The sequence below is a fragment of the Camelus ferus genome, chromosome 15 (assembly GCF_009834535.1).
Source record: "Camelus ferus isolate YT-003-E chromosome 15, BCGSAC_Cfer_1.0, whole genome shotgun sequence".
Lineage (NCBI taxonomy): Eukaryota > Metazoa > Chordata > Mammalia > Artiodactyla > Camelidae > Camelus > Camelus ferus.
Window position 1 is genome coordinate 29876488 of NC_045710.1, and position 24162 is coordinate 29900649.

At 45.6% G+C, this 24162-nt stretch overlaps 1 protein-coding gene and 1 long non-coding RNA gene across 8 annotated transcripts in view; both read left to right on the forward strand.

Moving 5' to 3' along the window:
• The first annotated feature begins 2562 nt into the window (after nt 1-2562).
• Nucleotides 2563-3054, forward strand: LOC102508838 (60S ribosomal protein L29-like). The gene has a single exon (XM_032497945.1). It carries the CDS (start codon nt 2563-2565, stop codon nt 3052-3054), a length of 492 nt encoding a protein of 163 aa, XP_032353836.1.
• A 9790-nt stretch (nt 3055-12844) lies between these two features.
• LOC116668955 overlaps nt 12845-24162 on the forward strand; it is a 35370-nt gene continuing 24052 nt past the window's right edge. The window contains exons 1-2 of one of the 7 annotated variants that reach the window (XR_004326268.1): nt 12845-13463; nt 14202-14302. This is a non-coding gene — a long non-coding RNA (uncharacterized LOC116668955). The other 6 variants (XR_004326270.1, XR_004326272.1, XR_004326271.1 and 3 more) reach the window with 6 other exon arrangements.

Genomic DNA, 24162 nt, shown 5'->3' on the forward strand with positions numbered 1-24162 from the left:
CCCTTCATCCTGAGAAGCAACTAGTCCAGGGAAGGGAGGTGGTACCAACGAAGCGTTGATTCAGTGGCTTCTGTATGAGGATTTCTCATCAGCTGAGCTTTCACTGTCCAGAGTGTGTCAACACACGCGCACACACACACACACACACACACAAGCAGTATCTTTGTTCTACATAATGGTGAGTGATTTGATTTTCTGATTAAAATTGATCCCCTCCATCCTATTTCTGTACGTTATGGTCAAAGCCCCAAGCAAAACACTAGGCAAAAACCCCTGTCCTACGGAGCTTACGTTTTAGTGAAGCATCTTCTAATTACACAGTGGTCACCATGGAGCTCCTCATCCTCAGCTCTAAACTGGGGCAACGACAGCCCCTCGGCTACATCACAGAGCAGTACGCCTATGAAATAGTAACGAGAGACTTGAACACTGAAAGGATTGGTTCACAGGAACATGGCTGCCCTGTAAATTGAGTTACCAATAATACTTGCATGGGTTTTGTACTTGTCTTCTTACATTTCCATGTAATGTGTTTTATTTTCATTATTGCACCTGGATGAGGGGCAGTGACAGTGCCCCAAAAAACATCCCATATAGGCACACCAACTGAGCACAAACAGTGCATTCACAAAGCACCCCCAGATGCGTGTCCCTCTGCCACCCCACTCAGGCCCCCAGTCCATTCTGTCTGGGAATTCTGAAGCTGTTGTGGCCAGAACCCTAAGGACACAGGAGCATCTCTGAGAGTCCTCCATCAGAATGCTGCTCCCCACTGAACAGGCAGCATCCTGGGCAGCTCACAAGTAACGAAAGATTGTCTTCTGCTTCCCCAATATTACTCTCTGCTGGCGCCCAGGTACACAAGTACACACTGCTTCCAAAGCTGCAGTCTCACCGAGGTGGGTAAAGGTCTCTCCCAGCATGTATGACTCTTTGCATGAATTTTCCAAAGAGTAGCCTGATTCTTTCCATTTCACTACAGCCCCTTCTCTAATAACTTTTTAAGTGGTCCCCTGGGCAAAGTTGAAGGACAAAGAATACTGTCCACTAATGCCACCTTACAGTGTTTTTGGGGAGCAGCCCTGAATAAGTACCCTGCACCTCAATCCTTCCCAACCTCAGGGGAAGTCCTCACCACCCCCACAGAGGAGCAGTCAATACCAAGAGAGGCTGACCACAAACTGTCCCCCCTCCCTCCTTCATCCAGTCTGGTCCTACCTGTTGGTACCCAATTTTTCTTCACCCTTCCTCCCAGAAGGCCTGTGATATTCCATTCTCATGACCTACAATTCATACCACAGGTATGTAGACTCAGCCTCCCCAGGGGATACTTACTGTCACAGATAGGCTAGATACATGGAAAGGACCTTAAGTTAAATTATTAACACAAATAAAATAAGATAAATCAGAGTAAAAGATATTTATGAGTGAATTAATAAAATAACTCTGCCAGGTTTAAACACACACATATACAGCCCTTTCTCCAATAAGAACAACTAAAAACATAAAAGTTAATGTCCTATGTTTGTTTGAAGGTGACAAAGCTAGGATCCTCGATGAGGGTGCATGCTAAGGACCAAAAAAAAAAAAAAAAAGGTAAGAAGCCCACCTTACAATCCTGGCCAGAGTGCATTGAGCAGGGACCCTTCAGATTCCATCCTCGGGTCCACCTCAGACCAAGCACACAGACATCATCCTGTGCATGTGTGACAGAATGGACAAAACTGCACTTCTGGGTATGGGAGGGTATACCTCAGTGGTAGAGTGTGTGCCTAACATGCAAAAAGTTCCTGAGTTCAATCCTCAGTACCTCCACTAAAAATAAACAAAAACCTAAAAAAATTAAAAATTTTAAAAAAAAAATTTACAGCAGGGAGGGTATACCTCAGGTGGTAGCGCGCATACTTAGCATGCACGAGGTCCTGAGTTCAATCCTCAGTACCTCCTCTAAAAATAAAGAAATAAACAAACCAAATTACCTACCCCCCTAAAAAAAACTTTTTTAGCTGCATTTCTTGGAACTTCTCTCAGGGAGAGTACTGGGTGTGGCCAGAAACAACACTCCAGAAGATGCTTGAACGGAGGTGTGGGCAGGTAGTGACAGGAGTCAGACCACTAAGGGCCACAACAGATGCTCAAGTGACAAAGGACAGGGGTCCAACTATGAGCTAAGCAGACAGGCCTTTGTTCAACTGGCACGATGTACACAGTCGCTCAGGACAGGGCCAGGGAGGCTGAGAATGCAGGGAGGAGCACTGATGGGGCAGTTTTCTAAACAGAGGCACAAAGCTAGGAATTACAGCAGGTGTCTCATCAGAGAGCACACTGGCCAGAGAGAAAGGCGTGATATGTTTTAAAGCTGAAAAGGGAAAAAAAAACCCTGTCATCCCAGAAATCTATACACAATGAAATACTTTCCAAAAATGACGGAGAAATAAAAAATTTTCAGATAAACCAAAGACGAGAGAATAAAATATCCATAGGTTTCTCATATCAGAAGTGTTAGCTCTTTCTCTTCCAGTCCCAGGCGATTCGGGGGGACCTCCAGGCTCCGGTGCAGACATGGCCAAGTGGAAATGCCACATCACACACAACCAGTGCCGAAAGTGGCACAGAAACGGCATCAAAAACCTCCAATCACAGCGATACGAACCTCTTAAGGGGGTGGACCCCAAGTTCCTGAGGAACATGCGCTTTGTCAAGAAGCACAAGAGGGGCCTGAAGACGCAGGCCAACAACACCAAGGCCATGAGTGCACGTGCTGAGGCTGTCAAGGCTCTCAGAAAGCCCAAGGAAGTCAAGCCCAAGATCCCAGAGGGCAGCAGCCGCGATCTCAGTCGACTTGCCTGCACTGCTCACCCCAAGCTCAGGAAACGTGCTCGTGTCCGCATCGCCAAGGGGCTCAGGCTCTGTCGGCCAAAGGCCAAGGACGAGGCTCAGACCAAGGCCGCAGCTTCAGCTGCAGCTCCGGCTCCCAAAGGCGCCCAGGCCCCTACAAAGGCTCCAGAACAGAGGTTTTCATCTACTGATGTAAGGATAGAAGGACTGGTGTGACCCCTGGGCTCCTGTCTGCATGGGGCTCATGTCCTCCTGTGCCGTTTGTACAAATAAACCTGAGGTAGGATTTGTCAGTCGGGAAAAAAAAAATGTTAAAGCATGCTGTCCAAGGAGAAAGAATAGGACACCAAACAGAAATTAGGATCCACACAGAATTTCAAGATCTCCAGAAAAAGTTAGTTAAAATTGAAATAAAGACAAAAAACTTTTCTTATTTTTAATCATTGTAAAACATAATTGACTATCTAAGTCAAAAATAGTAGTAAAGTATAGTGGGCTTAGAGCATGAAGTGAAACAAAGGGTAACAGCCTAAAAGTTGGAAGGAAAGAATTGGGGTTACACTACCCAACGGTTCGTACACTTTAGATGAAAAGGCATAATATTACTTGGAGATAGGCTGTGATTAATGGCATATGTATAGTTTAAATCCTAGGGCAATCTAAAATTACCATCAGTTAAATACGTGTAATTTAAACCCAAGGGCACCATGAACATTTTAAAAGCATAACTAGTGATACAATAGTGGAGACAAAAAACAAATGATACATTCTCTATCCAAAGGCAGGCAGAAAAGGAGGGGAAATTGAAGAAATAATACATAAAACAAATAGAAAACAACTCGCAAGATGTTAGATTTTGATCCATGTGAATGGTGTCAACAATCAGATTCAAAGACAGAGATTGTCATATTGGATAAATAGCGAGATCTAATTATATGCTGTCTACAGGAAATCCACTGTAAATAAAAAGACGTACATAGGTTAAAAGAAAAAGGATGGTAAAAGATACATCATGCAAACACTAACCAAAAGCATAGTAGCATACATAAACAACAAGGTCCTACCATAAAGCACAGGGAACTATATTCACTAGTTTGTTATAACCTATGAAGAATATGAAATGTTATAACCTATGAAAGAATATGAATATGAAAATGAATATATATATATATAACTGAGTCACTATGCTGTATACCAGAAACTAACACAACATTGTAAATCAACTATACTTTAATTAAACATTTTTCAATTAAAAAAAAACTTTTAAGTATAGTGGCTACATTATTACCAGGGAAAGTAAATTTCAATACAATAAATATTACCAAGTATAAAGAAGGACGTTACTTAATGTTAAAGGGGCCAATTCACCAAGAAGACATAATAATCCTAAATTTTTAAGCACCTAACAAATACATAAGAGCTTCCAAATACATGATGGAAAACACTGATAGAACTGGAAAGAGAAATAGATAAATCCACGATTACAGTTGGAGGTTATAATTAAGTTATAAAATAAACAGACAGAAAACCATTCAGAACATAAAAGACCTAAACATCACCATCAATGAACTTGATCTAACCGAATGTATAGAACACTCCACCCAACGACGGCAGAATTCACATTTGTTTCAAGCGCATGTGGAACATTGAGCAAGTCAGATCACTTGCAGGAGACGTAAAGCAAATCTCAACAATCTTAAAAGACTTGAAATTATACAAAGGGTGTTCTCTGACCAAAATGGAGTTAAACTGGAAATTAACAACAAAAAGATACCTGGAAAATCCCCAAATATTTGAAAATTAAATGTCTGATGGGAGTATCACTAGATTGTTGCTGATTGATGTGAAATACACCCCCTTTCTCTATGCCTCACAAAAATCCTTAGTAAACCCCACGTAGCTGACTAATGCTTTAGACCAGGGGGTGGCAAACAAGAGCCCACAGGACAAACCTGTCCCTTGGCCAGTTTTTATCTGGCCTGCAAGCTAAGAGTGGCTTTTACAATTGTAAAGGTTGTGAAGATGAAGGAGGACGAGGAGGAACTGGAGTAGCCACCCAAAACAGCCTCCATTCTTGCAAATCCCTTCTTCAATGAAAGGAGTTGGGAAGCGTTTCCTCCTCTATTTTCTAATAAAGTTCGTGACACATTGGTAGGTTGGTTGGTTGGTTTTTCTTTAAGTGTTCACCAGAGAAGCCTGGTTGGAGTTTTCTTTGTGAAAAGGTTTCAGATTATATATGGAATTTCTTTAATAGATATAGAGCTATTCAGATTTTTTGTTTCTTCTTTTGTCAGCTTTGTAATTCACCCCTTTGTGTTAATCAACGTTTCCTTTTGGTATCATTTTCCTTCAGTTTGAAGGATTTCCTTTAACATTTCATGGAGTGCATTTTGCCACAACCAGAAGGGTGCTACTGTCATCCAGTGATTAGAGGCCAGGAATGCTGTTCAGTACCCTACAACACACAGGAAGATACCCCAAAGATTTGGCCTTCCCTCAAAATACCAACAGTGCCGAGGCTGAAAAACCTGGACTAGAGTACTCTTACCCTGGGGCCAGTGTCACCCGACTCCTGAGATATCTACTTGATGCCCAGGTAGTTGAGAATGTTCCTCTGCTCCCCATTCTGGCCATTTGGAACCCTAACATCTCCCAACCTGATGTGAGCTCTGGAAATGGTTCAGCTTACAGCTTCCTAGTAGTTATAGGAAGAGCCTGGTAGGAGATTTACCCGCCACATGCACAGCTTAGCATTGAGCCAGAACTCAAGGGAACCCAGGCAAATTGCTGGAGCTCTTCTCTGCATAGTTTCTTTCTCTCTAGTGCTCTGTGCCACAAATTCCAGTTGCCCGAGCCTTCCTGACCTCCAGCCTCTGACATTTCAACTAAATGCAACCTCCAGGCTCTGTCAGGTTGCCCTTTCCCTGTGCTCAGGCTGTAAAAGTGCCTCCAGGCAGAAAAGCCTGGGTGATCAAAGGCTTCTCTGTGTATCTCTCCCATTTCAGCAGGTCTTGCAAAACAAGGCACTAACTTCCCTTGCTTCTATCTATTTTTTTCATTTTTATAATTTTCTTTATTCTTAAGTAATAAGAATCAACCTAGTCTTCCCTTTTTTAATTGTACTTAATTTACAATGTTTCAGGTGTATAGCAAGGTGATTAAGATATATATTCTTTTTTAGATTCTTTTCCATTACAAGTTATTACAAGATATTGAATATAGTTCTCTGTGCTATACAGTAGGTTACTGTTGTTTATTTTATACACAGTAGTGTGTATCTGTTAATCTCAAGCTCCTAATTTATCCCTCGCCCTTTCCCCATTTGGTAACCATAAGATTGATCTCTATGTCTGTGAGTCTATTTCTATTTTGTAAGTAAATTCATTTGTATCATTTTTTTAGATTCCACATATATGTGGTATCATGTGATGTTTGTCTTTCTCTGTCTGACTTACTGCATTTCATATGATAATCTCTAGGTCCATTCATGTTGCTGCAAATGGCATTATTTCATTTTATGACTGAGTAATATTCCATTATATATATATAGAGAGAGGTATATATGCATATATATACCACATCTTCTTTATTGATTCATCTATTGATGGACATTTAGGTGTTTCTGACTATCTTTTCAAGAATGTTAGTATAGTGAACAGCCTTGAAAGACAGAGACAGTGTCTCCCTCTGGAGCAAAGAGCAGGTTTGTGTACTATCCAGTGTTGCAAAGGTGATGACTCTTGCAAGGCAAAGGTCAAGCAGGTTTACTCCCCTCTGAAAATTATTCTGGTTCCCTAAGCTTAGAGCCCCTCTTCTGTAATGCAACCCACTACATGTACAAGTGTCACCTGGACCTCTTCATGTCGCCCATGGGAATTAGGACCTACAGAACCAGTGCAAATGCTGACACACTGGCCATTCCTATTGCTTTGAGTAACAAAGTCTTTGTCTGTGACCCAGGAGTCTCGTGTATCCTGCCAGCATCCCTGAACTAGCACGAAGCTAACTTGTCAATTCCTAAAGAGGGTAAATTCTCAGACTCCTTCACTGATCTTGACATGCCTGTTATGTACCAGGCACTATGCTAGTCTTGAATATAAGAAGTGAACTATCCCCAAAAGGACATAAGCTGCCCTTCTGCAGTCTACAGTCTAGTGGGGGAGACAAAGATTTTAAAAGACAAACCAATATATAATTTTTATGGCAACAAGTATTAAGAAAGAAATAAGGAAATAAGAGAATGACAAGGGGGACAATTTTAGATTAAGTGGTTAGAGGAAGCATCTCTGAACAGGAAACATTGAAGAACTGAAAGAAGACCAACATGAGCCACAGTCATGATGGGGTTATGTAAGGATGGGAAATAGGCAAGATTTAAATCAGAGGTTTTCAACCCTGGCTATACTGTCCCATCTACTCCAGGAACTTATATTAAAAATATATATATATATTGGGGGCGACTTATCTTGACCCTACAGATCCTTGTAGAAGTTTGGGTTTTACTGAGGGGTTTGAGTTTGAGTCAAAGTTTAAAAAGCCACTGAAGGGATTAAAGCACAGAAAAGACATTTGATTTGATTTATTTTGAAAAAGATCCCTCTGGCTGCTGTGAGAAGACTGGATTAGAGGAGGTCAGTAGTGGGAGCAAGGATATAAATTGGGAAGTTATTGAAATTGTCTAGGCAAGAGATGATGGAGGCGTGGGCTAGGGTGTGGCCATGAAAAGAATATTGGGGATAGTGGGAATCAAGGCTGGATGAGTAAAGTGGGGCTGAATCATGAATGCTCTGCCACAGGACCTTTGTATATGCTGCTCCTTCTGCCTAGAAAGCTCTTTCCCTTGCTTGTCCTATGCCTGCTTTTTCTCATCCGTCAGGCTCAGTTTTTAAAATACAGGTTAAGGAAATTAGACTTTATCCTGTGGATATTAGAGGAAGGGGAAAATTTAAGAACCTTGAATTAGGATTATATCCAGATGCAAGTAACAACAATCAAAAAACATGACTTGCAGTGGCTTAAATAAACAGGGGTTTATTTCTCTCATATAAACAAGGAATCTAGAAACAGTAGCATTTGTTCAACTGCTCAGTGACGTCAGGAGCAACACCTTGGTCTTCCCCTCATGGTTGCAAAATGGCTGCTGCAGCTCCTTTGTAATCACATTTAGGACAGCAAGAAAGGAGAACAGGTGGCCCCAGCCAAGACTGTCTCTTTTAACAGTCAATGACAAACTCTCCCAGAAAGGAACCATTTCTACTTATTTCTCACTGATTATAACTGTAACTCCCTTCCCTTTAGAAAAGAAAGCATTTAGCTTTTTCCAGAGTTTATCATGCAAGAACTTCTGGAATTCTTGAGCTAAGGAATAGTATCATAAAAGAGGTAATTTAGGAAGGTACAGGCCAGGGACAACGGAAAAGTGGAAAGGGAAAAACTAGAAACAGAGATGAGGTAAGAGAACAATTGCAGTCAGTCAGTGGGAAGAAGATCTGGATTAGAATAAAGACAGGAATAATAAAAGGCTTAACTTAAGGGACGTGTCCACTGACAGCTTTAGTCATAGATCACATGTGTTTCTGTGCTTCCATGTAAATGTGTATCATTTTTGCAAGGATGGAGAAATGTACGTAACTAGATGTTCATTCCTGTGCCTTATCTTTGTTTTTCTCTGTGTCTGTGATTGTATCATTTATTCATTCATTCAGCAAATACTTACTGAACCCCAACTTTGTGCAAGCCAACCTACCAGGTACTGTGGGGGAACACAACATGAATCAAACACAAATCCTACCCTCGAGACGCTTACAGACTAGAAAGGAAGAAAACACATGTACTCAAATAGCTAAAATGCAAATTAGTAAATGGTAAATATCATAAAATCATGAGGGGGGAGGGTATAGCTCAGTGGTAGAGCACATGCTTAGCACACACTAGGTCCTGGGTTCAATCCCCAGTACCTCCATTAAATTAAGTAATTAATTAAATCAAACTTTAAAAAAAAACTTGATCTAAAGAGTTTGGATTTTATTTTGTGGACTAAAAAATACTTACTAGACTCCTACCAAGGTTATGGTACTGTGCTAGATCCTGAATTTCTCAATGTGATTGTGTCTCTTTCCACATGTGTGTGCCTGTTTGTGAGCATGTGTATGTTTCATAGTGTGTATATAGCTGTCTCCATCTCTGTTTTAATAGTTTGTGTGTACATGTATTTACCCGTAACCTTGTCCATGTGTCTCTATATGACCAGCAGGTGGCACCACAGAATCATAACCAGCAAGGACAATTCTGCCTCTCAGCCATGCAGCATCTCCTTCCTTATAATGTGGCATCTGACCCTGATCCTTTCCTTGGAGACCCTAGGAGGCCATAGAGAGATCCTGAGGCCCTTGCAGAGGCTGGGGATTTGTTTATTTATTTCTATCATTAGCATTATCCACCACTGTATTCCCATACCTAGCACAAAGCCTGGCAAGTTGAAATCCTCCGTAAATACGTATAGAATGAATTGGTGAAGTGTTAACATGCCCCCTGGGAGAAGTGGGAGGTGCGGGGGGAACCAGGAAAAGGAGAGAAGTACAGAGGAGGTGGCCCACCAGTAAGGACGCCACAGGAAGTGGGATTTCAGTCACACTCATGGATGTTGCAGAGGGATCCAGACGGGATGTGTGATAAAACAGGAAACTCAGCCACTGCCATCACCCATAAGACTTCCCCTCCTTATAACATGGCATCTGACCCTGATCCTTTCCTTCAGCTTTTATTTAGTGCCTAGTAAGAACGAGGACCTGTGAGAAATGCCACCTCTGCTCTTTAGGAGCTGACAATCTAGGAAGAGAAATAGAATTTATTTTTAAAAAAATAATAATTACATGCATGATCCTGGATTGGGATCCTGGCCTAGAAAGGAAAAGGAGGCCTTAGGCAGTGGGCGAAATTTGAATGAGGTCTGTGGATTGGAAGGTAGTATGGAATCAGTGTTAATTTCCTGATGGGGAGTGTTGCACATAGCTTATGGAACAGTGTACTTGTTTTTGAGGAAATACACAGTGAAATATTTAGGGGCAAGATGACATCATGTCTGCAACTTGCTCTCAGGTTGATCAGAAAAAGAATAATGGGGATAAATGGGAGTTTGAGATTTGCAAATATTAACTACTATATACAAAATAGATTTAAAAAAAACAAGGTTCTTCTGTGTAGCACAGGGAACTATATTCAATATCTTGTAGTAACCTACAATGAAAAAGAATATGAAAACGAATACATGCATGCATATGTATGACTGAAACATTATGCTGTACACCAGAAATTGACACACTGTAACTGACTATACTTCAATTTTAAAAACATTAAAAAAAAAAAAAAGAAAGAAAGAAAAGGAATAACGGTAAAGGACGGGAAGGGGAGGAAATGGTAAATGTTAATAATTGTAGGTTCTGACTTAAGGAGCTAAGAGAGTTGTTTATACTCTTGTAGTAACTTTTCCGAAAGTTTGAAATTATTTCAAAACAAATTATATTTTTAAAATTAAAAAAATAAGAATAATAATTAAAACCAATAAACCCTCCCTGCCTATTGCTGAGAAAAAGTTCCTTCCTGCCCCACGTGAGAAGTGCTCTATTAGGGACAGAGGCACAGAGCTGGAAGAGGGTCCAGCTGGGTCTGTTCAGGGACCTTCTGCTCCAGAGATTTCTGCCCAGTGCCCCTCTAGCCCCTGAAGCCACCTCCCCAACCCTTCCCACCCCGACTGCCTCAGGAGACTGGCCCTCTCTCTCTCTCTCTCTCCCACCAGGGCTACCCCAAGGTCTCACCCTTTTCAGAGCCCAAACCTCTGATCTCTCCCAGTCACGATCCCCATGCCAGTGCAGCGCCCTGGTTAGCCTGCCCAGAACGGGAAGGTCTCTGGTTGCCAGCACACACTACTGCTCTAGTCATTTCACACCAGAGCACAGATACCAACTTCAACAGTCACCTTGCTCCCACAGGGCAACCGAGGCTCAGAGTTTTGCAGCAAAAACCTTGAACCAACAAAGATCTGCTTAGCGGGATTAATTTCAGGTCAGCTGCACATAAGAGGCGCCGGGACTATAAAACAGTTTAATGGTCTGGCTGAGTTATCACGGATAGGTCTGGCTGCTTCCCCATCTCCGCATTTCTTCACTCCTTTCTCAGAGCTGCCAGCAGCACGTGGTGCTGCCTTTGTCCTGCCATTGCCGGTCAAGGCCTCCGCGTGGCCCTCTGAGGAATCCCACATAGCTCAGTCTGGCACTCAGGGCCGTCTGCAAAGTGGACCCACTTCCTGCTCCAGCTGTTTCTCCCATTACTGCTTTGTACCCATTTTTGCCCGACACTCTAAGCGTCCTGGGGGTGCTCGCATTTGCCCTCCCCCGCACCTTTGCTGACCGCAGTTCCTCTGCCCTGGAAGGGCCTCCTTCCCCATCTCCCCCAGGCAAACACCCATCTGCCTTTCAAGGCCCACTTCAAACGTGACCTCTTCCTAAGGCCTTTCAAGCTTCACCCACCCTGATGTGGCCTCTCCCTCCTCTCTTTCTTATCGTTGGCTTCATTACATTAATGCTTTATTTTTTTTCAATTAAGGTATAGTTGATTTACAATGCTGTGTTAGTTTCTGGTGTACAGCATAAGGATTCAGTTATACACACATGTATGTATATATTCTTTTTTATTATAGGTTACTACAAGCTATATTATTGAATATAGATTCCCTGTGCCAGAGTAGGACCTTGTTGTTTATATATTTTGAATTTATTTACAAAACAGGAACAGACTCAGACATACAAATCAAACTTATGGTTACCAAAGGGGAAGGAGGGGTAAATTAGGAGGCTAGGATTAGCAGATACAAACTACTACATAGAAAATGCTTTATTTTTTGAATGCCAATTCCTTCTATTCAGCTCTAAACTCTTCAAGGGAAAAGTCTCTCTTATTCAACCAATACCTAGCAACTTGTTGGACATGAAATAGGTGCTCAAAAAATGCAGAGGGGGCAATATGAGACACAAGTCTACAGAACCGTGAGTTCTAAGGAACACACGATGTGGGTGTTCTTTCCACCGAGCACCCATGAGGTGCCCTCTGGTCCCAACCCTATCCTCATCCGGCTTCCGGCCTCCTCAATCCTCAAGGAGACACTTTAAGACTATTTCTCCTCCTTGCCTCCCTCCCCTCTCCTATGCCTTTCTCCTGTCCTTCCCTTTTCTCCCCTAAAACCCTGGGGCCCCCACCCACAGCACACTGGGGAGAAAACAGAAGGGCTGAGGGAGCCCACCAGCTTCTGAGCACTGAGATGAGGAAGTGATTATCAGAGGTCACTGTCTTGGACAGTTCCTGTTTCTGGAGCAAAGATGCCAAAATTTGTTCCTTTTTCTTGTGAAAAATGTAGGGGTTTTGACTTCCAAAATTCCCAGAACCAAGACTGTCACTGTGAGCTGTCTGTGTTTCTGTCTGCCTGTGTCTGTACGAAGGGTCTGCCAAGGCCTCCTGGGCCTGCTCCTCATGGGCAAGTGTCCAGGGGCAGCCTTGGAAATGACACCTCATCCCCTGCCCCTCCCCAGTTCCACCACCACGTATGCCTGGCTGAGGAGGGGTAAGTGCGTTAGGACAGGCCTGCCTCTGGTCTCCTATTACCTCCCAGGACCTGGCAGGGGAGTACCCCCACCTTCTCCTCCACCCCCTCCCCCATTTTAGGTCTGGTTACTCAGAATTCCCTAGAGAGGGTGGAAATTTGAGCTGATAACCTGGACTCAGAGATGTGGATCAATTTCAGAAACCCTGTCCCTGCCCTGCTCCTGGAATTGAACTCACCCCCACTCCCCGGGCCAAGCAGACACAACCAGCACCATCTCTGCCCCCAGCCTTAGGCCTGGGCATCTGCTCTGCTGCCCCAGTCCCATTTGGAATGGCTGTACAGCCCCACTTCACGTGGAATCAGATCCTCCTGAGCCCTGGATAGAGAGATAGAGGAGGACCAGCATGGGAAGGACTGGAGGTGGAGGTGGGGTAGGGTAGGATAGAGAAAAAGGTGCTTACCAACTAAACCAAGCTCAGAAACTAAAGCCAGGGTAAGAGGGTGAGAAGGGGCCTTGGGATTACGGGTTAGGATCAAGGTGTGCAGGTGGTCTTGGGGAAGTAATGGCGAGGGGCACTCTGGGCGGGGCTTGCCTTGGGATGGCAGGTTAAGAGAGGCCAGGACAGGTCTAGGTAGCAGTTTCTCTGCGTACGCAGGAAGCAAACATGAGCACTTTCTAGCAGGATCTACTTTTGGCCTGCTCTTCCTTTGGTCTCAGCTTCTGTTTGTACTGTGCCTGTCCAATTCTCATTGATTTAACAAACATTTAAATAGCCCAGAACATTTGGAGGTATCCGTGGCCAGGGCTTTCCAAAAGCGTAGGCTGGGACTTTCAGAGGCCTCACTGCCTGGAGCTTCAGCATCCTGTTCTGCTGGGCCCCTCGCGTGCTGTGCGTGTTGTGAGCCACCCCAGAGGCTGAGGCCCCATGCCTGACCAGCCGGGAGGCAGCAGGGGATTCAGCACGGGATTCAGAAAGGCTGCAGGACCGCTCCGCAGATGACTGGCCCAGACAACCAGCGCCAGAGACAGGTTAAGGGGGCAGGAGGCCGGGCGGGGCGGGAGAGTCTGTGCGGAGGCCGAGCCCATGCCCCTTCGCGTGTTCTGAGGAGCGCAGATGCTGGCAGTCAGTGGCGGCGGCGCTCCCAGGGGAGAGGTCCCCCACCGGTGCCCGGAGCTGGGAACCGGAGCCCAGGCAGCCCTCGCCAGCGCCCCGCCCGCCCCGAGGCCCGAGCGAGGCGCCGCGGGAGGAATTCCAGCCATTTCCTCTGCGCCGCGCGGTATGTGGCCTGCTCGCTGCCCGACCGCAGCGCGGCCTGGAGGTGGGGGCCGGCGGCGCGGGCCACTCACACCAGCCCCGTCTGGCAGCTGCCCCGGCCTAGCCGTCCTGCTCCGGATTCCCGGCGGGCTGCCCCTCGTCCCCGGCGACCAAACCGGCCCTCGCAGCAGCCCCGGGCCTGCGCTTCGCCCCCGGGACCCGACTCCTCCCCGCCGCCGCCGCCGCCGCCGCCGCCGCCGGAACCGCTCCCGCGCCGCGCCCGCCCTCCCGCCTCCGCGGCCCTCCTCCCGGGTCCCCAGATTCTGAGTTTGGAACTGAAGGTGGTCCTTGCTACGTCACTTTGGGGCACGTCCCTTAGCCTTTCTAAGCCTCAGTTTCTCCATCTGTGAAATGGGCACCCTAACAACAGTGCTACCTTATTTGTGCCGCCCTGAGGTTAAATGAGAAAAGGAATGGCTGAACCAATGTCAATGATGTTTTCGTTTCTCTAGGTACCGCCGCTGTCCTTAACTTTCCTGGATCAGCCTCCCACCGAGCCTAGAGCCTCTTCTCCAGTCTAATTTGCTGTGGAACAGTGGGGGTGGCTTTACAGGTAGGATGCCTCCCCGTCGGGGCCTGCTCAGGGCATGTATCTAAAACATGCCTAAAGGATTGGCCATACAGCCTTCCTTGGGATTATTTGCCTCCTAGGTTCTTGAAGAACCTAAAGGACAGTTATTTCATTTTTTAAATGATGTCATCGCAGTCTGAGGGCAACCAGACACGTAGTGGTTAGGGGAAGTTGAGGGTGCGGAGGCGAATGGCGGGTCCGCAGACGTGGACTTTACCTGCGGGTCTGAACAGCAGATGGGCCACCACGTGCTCTCGGGGCTCCTTTTTCGAAGTGCAGATTCCCCTGGGAGAGCGAACTTTTTTTTTTTTTTTCCGCCTTTAACCCTTTGGAGGAGGGGCCGGGAAGGAGAAAGCCAGAGCCCCTAGGCGACTGGGAGGGTGGGATCCACTTCCCCTGCCTCCCACACCTGCCCCACCCACGCCCACGGCTGCGGTCAGTATAACACTAGGTGGGGTTGGAAAGCCCCGTGTTTCACGGGGCCTAACCGCCGGCTGCTCTGCAGAGGCAGCACGGAAGAGCTGCTCTGCCTCGGTGTTCCCCCAGATGGCCCCTTGTTTTGATTTTGCAACTTCCATTCCAGCCGGAGTCCCAAGGCTGAGAATCAGCCCTGCAGCAAGATGTGCCCCACCCCCCGTCTCTTTCCCCACACACGCTCCAGCCACAGACCGCATAAATCCAGGTGGAGACAGGTCCAGAAACACAGGTGCTATAAATATCCCAGTCCAGCGGGGAGAAGCAGCGCTCAGGCAGCCCCTCCCCAGCCACCCACCCTCCCTCCTCTGAGCCCAGCACTTCCGGCCATCGCTGCGCTGCAGGCTGGTCTCCCCGCGGTGGAAGGGGTGGACTTCCCTTCCCTCTCCCGAGACCCCCGTCTGCCTAACCTGAGAGTTTTCTCTCTGCTCCGGATATACCTCCCTTACTCCCAATCGCAGACCACGCCCTCCCTCCCCTGGTATTTTTAAAAGGCTTCTCCCAGGAACCCCACGTTGTGGCCAGTCTTCCGGAAATGCTGACTCCTCTCTCAAGATGGATGAGGGATGCTGCCTTTGGTTGAAAGGCAACAAACTAAGTCACATTTTTAAATTTAAAGTTTGATTCCAAGTTTTTGATAGCACTTTTTGTTGGGAGGTGGGGTGCGGTGGTAGCAGGCTGGAGGCGGAGTAAATCTAAAAGAAGGTGAAAGAAGCTGGAAGAACATATATGCAAAGAGGAGATACAGCCTTTCTCAACAGGCTGGTGCCCAGGAGCTTAGTGGGACGTTCTGAGCCAGTCTCCTGAGCCTGGGACTTGGCATCGGGATGCAGTTGAGAAGGAGCCTTTGGGACACAAAGAGACAACACCGGGGAAAAGGTTAATCAAGTGCCACAGCCTGGGGTTAAGAGACTCAGATACAAAAATTGTCCCCAGGATACGCAGAGACATGATAACTTGGGGAGAAAGTGGCCAGAGCAAGGCAGGTTTGAAGATGGTGAGTGAAACAGGTCTGAACCACCAGTTTTCAAACGTGGCTGTAAAAATAAGCTTTAACTAAATGCTAAATACATCTCTGTTTAAAAAATGAAGTCACATCCCTCTTCCAGTGTGGGAGCTTACTCTTCAGTCACTGTGCTAAGGTAGCACTTGGCCAGCTCATCTCACAGAATCCTACTTAGGATGTTCTTTTAATTCCCCATTTTACAGATAAGGAAACTGAGGTCAGAGAGACTAATTAAGTAGCAAAGGAGAGTTTTGAACCCAGGGATCTGACTCCAGTGGTCACATGTAGAACTTCTGGCGGGTAACCTTGCTGTGGGGAAATCAACTCCTAGAGTCTCTGACTAGAGATGGGAATGACCCCACTTCAGCCTTCAGCTGCCTTTCACAGTGAGGAAGACTTTGCTGTAACACCCACTGGCCTCAGGCAGATCGGAGTGATTGCAGCCTAACTGAACTTGACAGCTTTCCCGAGAGGGCCAGGCAGCCTACTCACGTCCCCAGTGTATAGAGGAACAAACTATCCAAAGAAGAAGGACTCTGAATGGACTGGATGCAGTCACTGAGGTCAGCCCTTCCTGTGTGATTTCAGGGCCACAAGGAGCCCCAAGTGGTCTTCTTACTAAAAAGCAACCATGAAGGAACCATTGTACTTAACACAGAACCAGATGTGGGCTGAAATTTACACAGGTCACTGGTATCTCACCTTGGGCCGTGAGCCAACATGACCCAAAGATATATTTTGTGTGCCTTTCCTAGCATTTTTTCAAAGTTAATTACCAAGCATTTAAAATTGGAAGCTTGTACAGAAATATCTGGATTTTTTAGCTTCTCTGTCCCAGTTTTAAGAGCTGGCCACACTGACATACACTGTGCAGGCTACCATAGTGCCAGCCATCCCCTCCTGTCTTTTACTACCCTCCTCCTGCTTGGCCCATTGGCATTTTGACCAGTTACACTCAACAGTTACCTCTCCAGTGAGTAACTGCATTTTCGTGAGGGAGATGGGGGTCAGCAAATTTAAATGCCAATTTTCTTGAAAGCTGGATAAGGAAGAATAATTGAAGTAAGTTAAAGTGGGGATAGGAAAGAAAGTGGGGCTCCCCCAGACAAGGCGTCAAGCCTTATCAGAGCAGAGCAGATTTCTGAGGTCCTAGAAGAGGTGAGAAATTGGTATTCGACCAGCTGACGTGGATGTCAGAGCATCACCTATTTCCTGGGAGCTCATCCTTTCATTTACCACAGCAAACACCATGCTTTTATTAGCATCCTGGGCTCCCTTCCCCAAACCTCCTTCTGGAAGTGCCTTGGAGATTTTTCAGAAACAAACCCTGGAGGTGATTAGAGGGCTGCCATCTCAGGCTATGAGCTAGCCCAAAGAGGGTCTGGCTTTCAGTCAGGACAGAGGTAAGCCCAGAAGAGAAGCTGAATGAAGACAGGGACCAAGTGATTAACAGGGGTTGAGCAGCCAGGAACTGAAGCACGATCTCATTCACTAAGATGGTGAGCAGCTGTGCTCTCTGAAATGTGGACCACATGAGGGGAAACCACATTCCCCGGACTTGGAAGCTTTCCTGCCAAAGCAGTTTATTGTGCAGGCAGAGAGGGGAAGAGGTTTTGAATGAAGATGCAAGCACGGATGAGACAGCCTTAGACGGACTGCCTGCTAGACCTCGGGACCCCCTCACGCTTCCCAAAATGCCCATCTGGGAGGGTTTCAGCCCTGTGAATATTTGAACCCAGACTTTTTTGGCAGTAGTCCATGGGACAAGTGTGTCAACAGAGCCCCGGATGTGTACACTGGGTGTGGAGGGGGTGGATGTGATGAAGTACTTTGAGGGCATTTAGAGAAACAGGAAATTCAGTTACCAGACAGGAAGGTCTGTCCGACTTCTTTCAGAATCAGTGGATAACATGGCAGTCAGAATCGTCACAACTGTTAGGTGTAGCCTTTGGAAATGGTGAAAAATTAGAGAGCAGGAAATGAGTAGGAGAGGCCCCTCCAGGAAGTTGCCAAGCTGGGTCAGGGGCACACTATTCAGAGAGTCTCCTCTCACCTCCCCACCTCATCAGGAGCCCCTGAAATCCCAGCACTCAGCCTTGCCACCATCATCTGCTGTGTATCCAGTGGGACTAATCTCATTGTGTCCTCGTCCCTGTGTATGTCAGTCCTAAAATCTCCTAGGTCACCTCATGTCCAGGTCTCCAATTCCCAGGAGGCCCTGTCTTTCCCTATTGTGTGGCTTCTCCCACCTCCTCCGCTCCTGAAACTTTTTTTCCTTGACCTCTGGAGTTCATAATCCATGAAATCTCCTTTATCCTCAACCTACTCTCTGAGCATCCTCTTCACTTCTTTCCCTATGGGACACCCAGCTCTCCACTGAGTGTGCTGCTGCCCCCACAGCCTTCTCCAGCAGGGACTGACTTTTCTCTCACAGCTCTCATCAGTAGGCCTGGAGATGAGAGAAGTGTCCTTACATCTCAGTATCACTTTTAAAAGTATTCCCTTACACACCATGTTGAATTTCATGTCATCAGATTTTATCAATCATTACTGTCTTCTCCTGACCCTCAGAGGTCATTTTTCAGTTACTCTAGATCTCGGTTCACCGTCACTCTCTCCAATAGTGTCTTGACTCTTGATGATTCAATATGCACCTAGATGACCCTTCCAACACCCAAGCCTCTCAGTCCCTGAACTTCTCTGATGATCTTCCCTCTACTCAACCCACAGTTGTGATTACACAAAACTGCAGTTCTTCCATAATCTCAGTTTCATTCATCCTACTGATTCCAGCCTCCTAACTTTCCAGCTCACCTCCTTCCCAATCCCAAACATCCTCTGACCCACTGGAACCTCCAGTCGATTGATCCCACCGCCCTTCACTGTTGCCCACCCCTGCCCGATGTCCCACTCCCCTCCTGACCCAGTGTAAATGTCATGGCCATACCTAGCTAGAGAAATACACACACACAATCACGCGGCGTGATCGTATTTGAAGTTCATGGTGATGAAACTTAAGTGGGCCGTTAGTGCTGCCCAACAGTCATGCGTGTGTTTCCCTGACCTGTAAACTCACCTATGCTCCTGGATGACAGTGTCATACCTTCTTTTCTCTTCTCAAACCCTTAATATTTCCTTCTCATTCTCACACTTAGCTGAATTCTAAAAGAATCTAATTGGATTCTTTTTTCACTGGGAAAATAGAAGCAACCAGAGGAAAAGTCTGCAGATTCCGACCATCACTTTCACTCCCTGTCCAGCAGCTGCATCTTCATACTTCACCTTTTCACCATCATCAGGGGTGACCCATCCATCCAAAGCAAATTCCTCCACTTGTGCATGCAGTCCAGTCCCTTTCACTGACCCACAGACATTACTCAGTGACTCTTCCTTTTCTCTCCTACGCCGAATTTTTACTCTCTCCTGGATTCTTTCCATCAGCACACAAACATGCTATTATTTAAAACAAAAACAAAAACAAAAACAAAGCCTTTTAATGACTGTACTTCCCTTGGCAGCCTCTGTCCCATTTGCTCCCCTTCAGAGCAGATTCCTCAGAAGGATCATTCCCACTTTCTATGTCCAATTCCTCTCCTCCAGTTCCCTCTGAAACCAACCCCAAATCAGGCCTATCCCCTTCGTTGCTCCACAGAAGTTTTTCTGATCAGAGTTACCATGACTTACTAAATCCAATGGTCAGTTCTCAGTTCTTATCTTACTGATTAACAGCATCTGATAGAATCGACCAGGTCCTCCTGATACACTTCCTTCCCTAGGCTTCCAGGGCACCTCGCCCTCTCGGGTTTCCTCCTATCTCACTGCTCCCACCTTCTTGGTCTCTTTCTGGCTCCTCCTCTTCTCCCGACTCTAATATTGAAGTGCCTGTGGCTCAGACCTCAGTCCTCTACTCTTCTGTATCCACCTCTTTTGATGATCTCATCCAGATATGGAGTTTTAAATACAGTTAATATCCCCATGACCCACACTTAGACTCCTAGTTCAGACCTCTTCTCTGAACCCTAGACTCATATATCCAACTGTCTTGTCTGCTCCATATCTCCAAAGTCAAGACATCCAACAGTAAACTCTCGAGTTGCTCCCCAAACTTGATTACCTGCAGTTTCCCATCACAATGGGATGGCCATTCTGTTCCCTCAGTGGCTCAAGCCAAAAACACTGAGTTATCCTTGACTCCTGTCTTCCTCTCCCACGTACATCAGATCTGACAGGAATTAACTCTAACGACAGAATGCACCCAGAATCCAACCACTTCTCACCTCCTTCGTGACTGCCGTCCTTGTCTAAGCCACCACCACCTTCTCTCACCTGGATTACTGCTCTGGCCTCCTGTCGAGTCTCCCTGCTTTTGCTCTTACCTTCAACACGGCAGCGAGAGTGATCCTTAGATCAGAGCACTTTCTAATCAGAACCCTTCAAAAGCCTCCTCTCCCTTATTTCTTGTAAGGTTACCTTTTAACAACTCTTGGTGTAAAAACCAAAGTCTTTACAATGGCCAAGGAGGTCCTGCACTGTCTGCCGGCTCCTCCCACCACTCACTCTGTCTTCCTCTTTGGGTGCTCTCTTCCTCACTCATTCTGGGAGTCCAGACTCCTTGATACTCCTCAGACACACCAGGTGTGTTCCCACATGGAGGCCTCTGCTCTAGCTCCACCCTCTACCTGAACACTCCTGCCCCACAAATCTACTTGCCATCCTCTCACTCCTTCAGTCTTTAGAGTCTCACCTTTCCAACAGGGCCCACTTGACCACCCTGTTTAATACTGAAATGTGCCCTCTCCCTACACCTTGACACTCTCCATCACCCTTAACCTGCACATTCTTGCTCTTTTTTGGTACCCATATCATGTATTGTCTCCTAACGTACCATGTAATGTATGTATTTATATTTATTGCTTATTGTCTATCTTCCCCCACCCCTCTACAAGGGTCCTTTTCTAAGTTGTTCACAAATATATCTTAAATGGCCAAACAGTGCCTGACACATGGTAGGCAAACAGTACTTTTTTTTTTTTTTTTTTTTGTAATGAATGAAACTAACCCAGACACAGAGGGACTTACTTCCTCGCCCATCAGAAATGGCTGGGCTGAGAGCAAGGGGGAAAATGGAGCCAGAAAAGAGCAATTGAACAGATTATAAATATGTAATTCATGGGCAAAGTTAGATCAAGTTGGAATGAACAAACTGTGTGCTCATAATTACTAGATAGGTAGGTAGGTAGGTAGGTAGGTAGGTAGGTAGGTAGATAGATAGGCTCTCCCAGATGGTAGGTAATAAAGTGACTTTATCTATTGACCACATACAGAGTAAATAAAGGCCCAGGCCAATGACACTGACTTACCCAGTTCCCACCATTGTCAGTTGCTTTTTAACTGTCCTCCCAGCCCTAAGTGAGCCAATTACAGTTGGCCTTTGAGCAACATAGGGTTTGAACTGCCTAGGTCCACTTATACACAGATTTTTTTCAATAAATGTACAGTCAGCGTTCCCTTTTTGTGGGTTTTGCATGAAGGGGATTCAGCCAAAAGCAGACTGCAGATTAAATTTCAATCTGTGGTTGGTTGAATCCATGGATATGGAGGGTCGACCGTATTCAGTGCACTATGCCATTTTATATAAAGGACTTGAGCATCCATGGCTTTTGGTATTTGCAGGGGCTCCTGGCACCAATGCCCCATGGATACCAAAGGACAACTGTGCAGTTTGACAGAGGCACCAGGGAGAGTAAAGGCAAAAGGACAGGATCCTGCAAGTGAGGACTTTTTGAAAAGGAAACTCCTCTCTCTTCCCCTGTTTTCCCTAAGTGCCTTCTCAGTAGAGGATATTGCAGTACCAGACGTCTGGGGCAGTACGCAGGCCATTATCAGGATTCTGCAATCATTGGAGGCAGATGGACAGAATTCTGTAATCATTGGGTGCAGATGGATTAATCATTCTGCTTGCCTGGCCTCCGCCATGCCCACTGTTAACAGAGACCTTCTGGAGGCCATGCCTTCCTCTCCCATAGGGATTGCAGCCTCCAGGCTGACTGCCAACATATTCCTTTTTGAAAGACGCCAGTGTTACGCAAGGAGCCTCTGCACTAAGGCTAAACCAGTTAAGTGAGGCTCTTAAGGCCCTCCAAACATTTCAGTTAGAGATGCTGGGGTATCAGCTGCATGGCTGTGCCCGGGGCTTGAGGCCAGAGCAGGGTCTGGGGCAGGAGGCTTGTCCTGTCCCGAGGAGAAATAGAATCTCAGAACCTTTATGGTCTTGATGCTTCAGCTCCCATCCTGCCTAAACGACGGCAGGCAAAGCTTCCGAAGGGCTCTGGGCAGAGGCTCCCAAAGATCCCCCTTAATCAGGCATGAAGACAAGACCCCAACTCCCAGGAGGGACTAAAGCCAAAGTACAGTGTCTTTTTCCAAAACAAGCCCCCTGAGGTGCAGCTTTCTTCGTGAGGAATATCTGTGCATTGATGGAGGTCACCCAGTGCCAAGAAGAGTGGCAGTGGAGAGAGGCATTGAAATAGGGTAAGACTGTGTCATTTTCTCCATAGAAAATGTTCACTCATCTTTGACATGAGTAGGGATGCCCTCTGTGGTTCATAGTAAGCATAAAGCACAGCAGAAGAAACAGCACTCCTGTGTAAAACTATAATTTAAATCAACTAAAACATTTCCCCAGTCCCATGAGAAAAAGTCAAAGGGATTATGTATATTCTCAACACACAACCTAACAGCTCTTTCTTCCACTCATAGCTGAGCTGGAATCTTTCTTAGGCGGTGATCAGGTAAAGCTATACATGCCCGCGTGGGGACATTGTGCAGTTCTAGGCCTTCCCTCCATGTCTCTTCTTAGCCCCTAGAAGATGGTTTCAATATCCACATCCATCAGCATTTTCTTTCTAGGAGAAAAGAGAGCGAGAAGGGGAAAACGGAGTGAGAGGAGTCAGAATATGTCTGGGGAAGGAAGGAGGCAGAAGTTATTTCGATCCGTTCCTTATCCTCAGCTCAGAAGCCTACACTGGACAGTGCCCAGGTTATTAGTGGGCCCTGGGACATTCCTATGTAAGCCTAGTGGAAGAAAGAGAGCTGACCACAGCCAACAAGAGGTTAAGGCCCAAAGTCAAAATAAAGAGGATTCTCTGGGTCTCTGAACGTAACTTCAAGCATTCAGTGTGAAGGCAGGAGCTGGGAGAAGAGAGAAAACATGGAATTGTGTTTTGGATTACTTCTTTCTGATTACAAAAGTAATACATGTTCAATGTGGAAAACCAGGAAAATACAGAAAAGTACAAAAAGGGATTGAAAAAAAAACCTCAACGCTTGTGATCCCACTACCCAGATATAATCAATGTCAACATGTTCATTTACCATTCTGATGTTGTTTCAATGCATATTCTTTGTCTCACCTCATTCATTCATTTATTATTTTTTAAATTGAAGTATAGTTGATTTACAACATTGTGTTATTTTCTGGTATACAGCATAGTTATTCATATATATGTATATTTCTTTTCATATTCTTTTTTATTATAGGCCATTACAAGGTATTGAATATAGTTCCCTGTGCTATACAATAGGTCCTTGTTTATTTTATGTATAATAGTTTGTATCTGCTAATACCAAACTCCCAATAATCAAATTATAAACATAGTGTATCTTCTCTTTTTGAAATTGTTTCTCACTTAACAATATATCATAAATATTTTCCCGTCATTAAATATTCTTCTGCAATATGATCTATTAAAGCTTTTTATGATATCAGTGCCATGGGTAGGCTACTGTAGATTTAACCAATTTTATATGGAAGAGCATTTTAGCTATTTCTGAGCATGGATTTTTAACTGTGGCAAGGTCCTCTGCACAATCCCTGTTTTCAGACATGCTAACCTTCTTCCCTTACAAGCAGATAAGGATACCTTCAAAGTTCTGTACCCAAGAGAACCCTGCCATGGTGGGAGTAACTCCTCAGAGAAAGCCTGGCATTAAGCCTGGAGCATCCTTACCTCTAATGATCAGGCCATTCTTGAGCAGATGGAGAGAAAATATTTGTCATTCTACGTCAGAGAATTGGCCCGATTCATTTAATGCATCATCCTTAAAAATGTTTTTTGTGCTAGTCTTGAGCTAGATATTATAGAAGAAAGCATATGGTTTTTATGTTTCATAAACTTACACTCTTTGTCAGTTGACAGACATATCAGGTATGAAAGAGTTAGGTGGAAACAGACTATGCCTAAGTGCTAACTCTGTGGTTCAAATCACAAGGGCCTTAGAAAGTGAGAAATGTACAAGCACAAGGTGGATCTGAGTGGTTTGGGAAGACTCCGTGGAGGAGGTGGAGCTTGGAGTCCGGGTG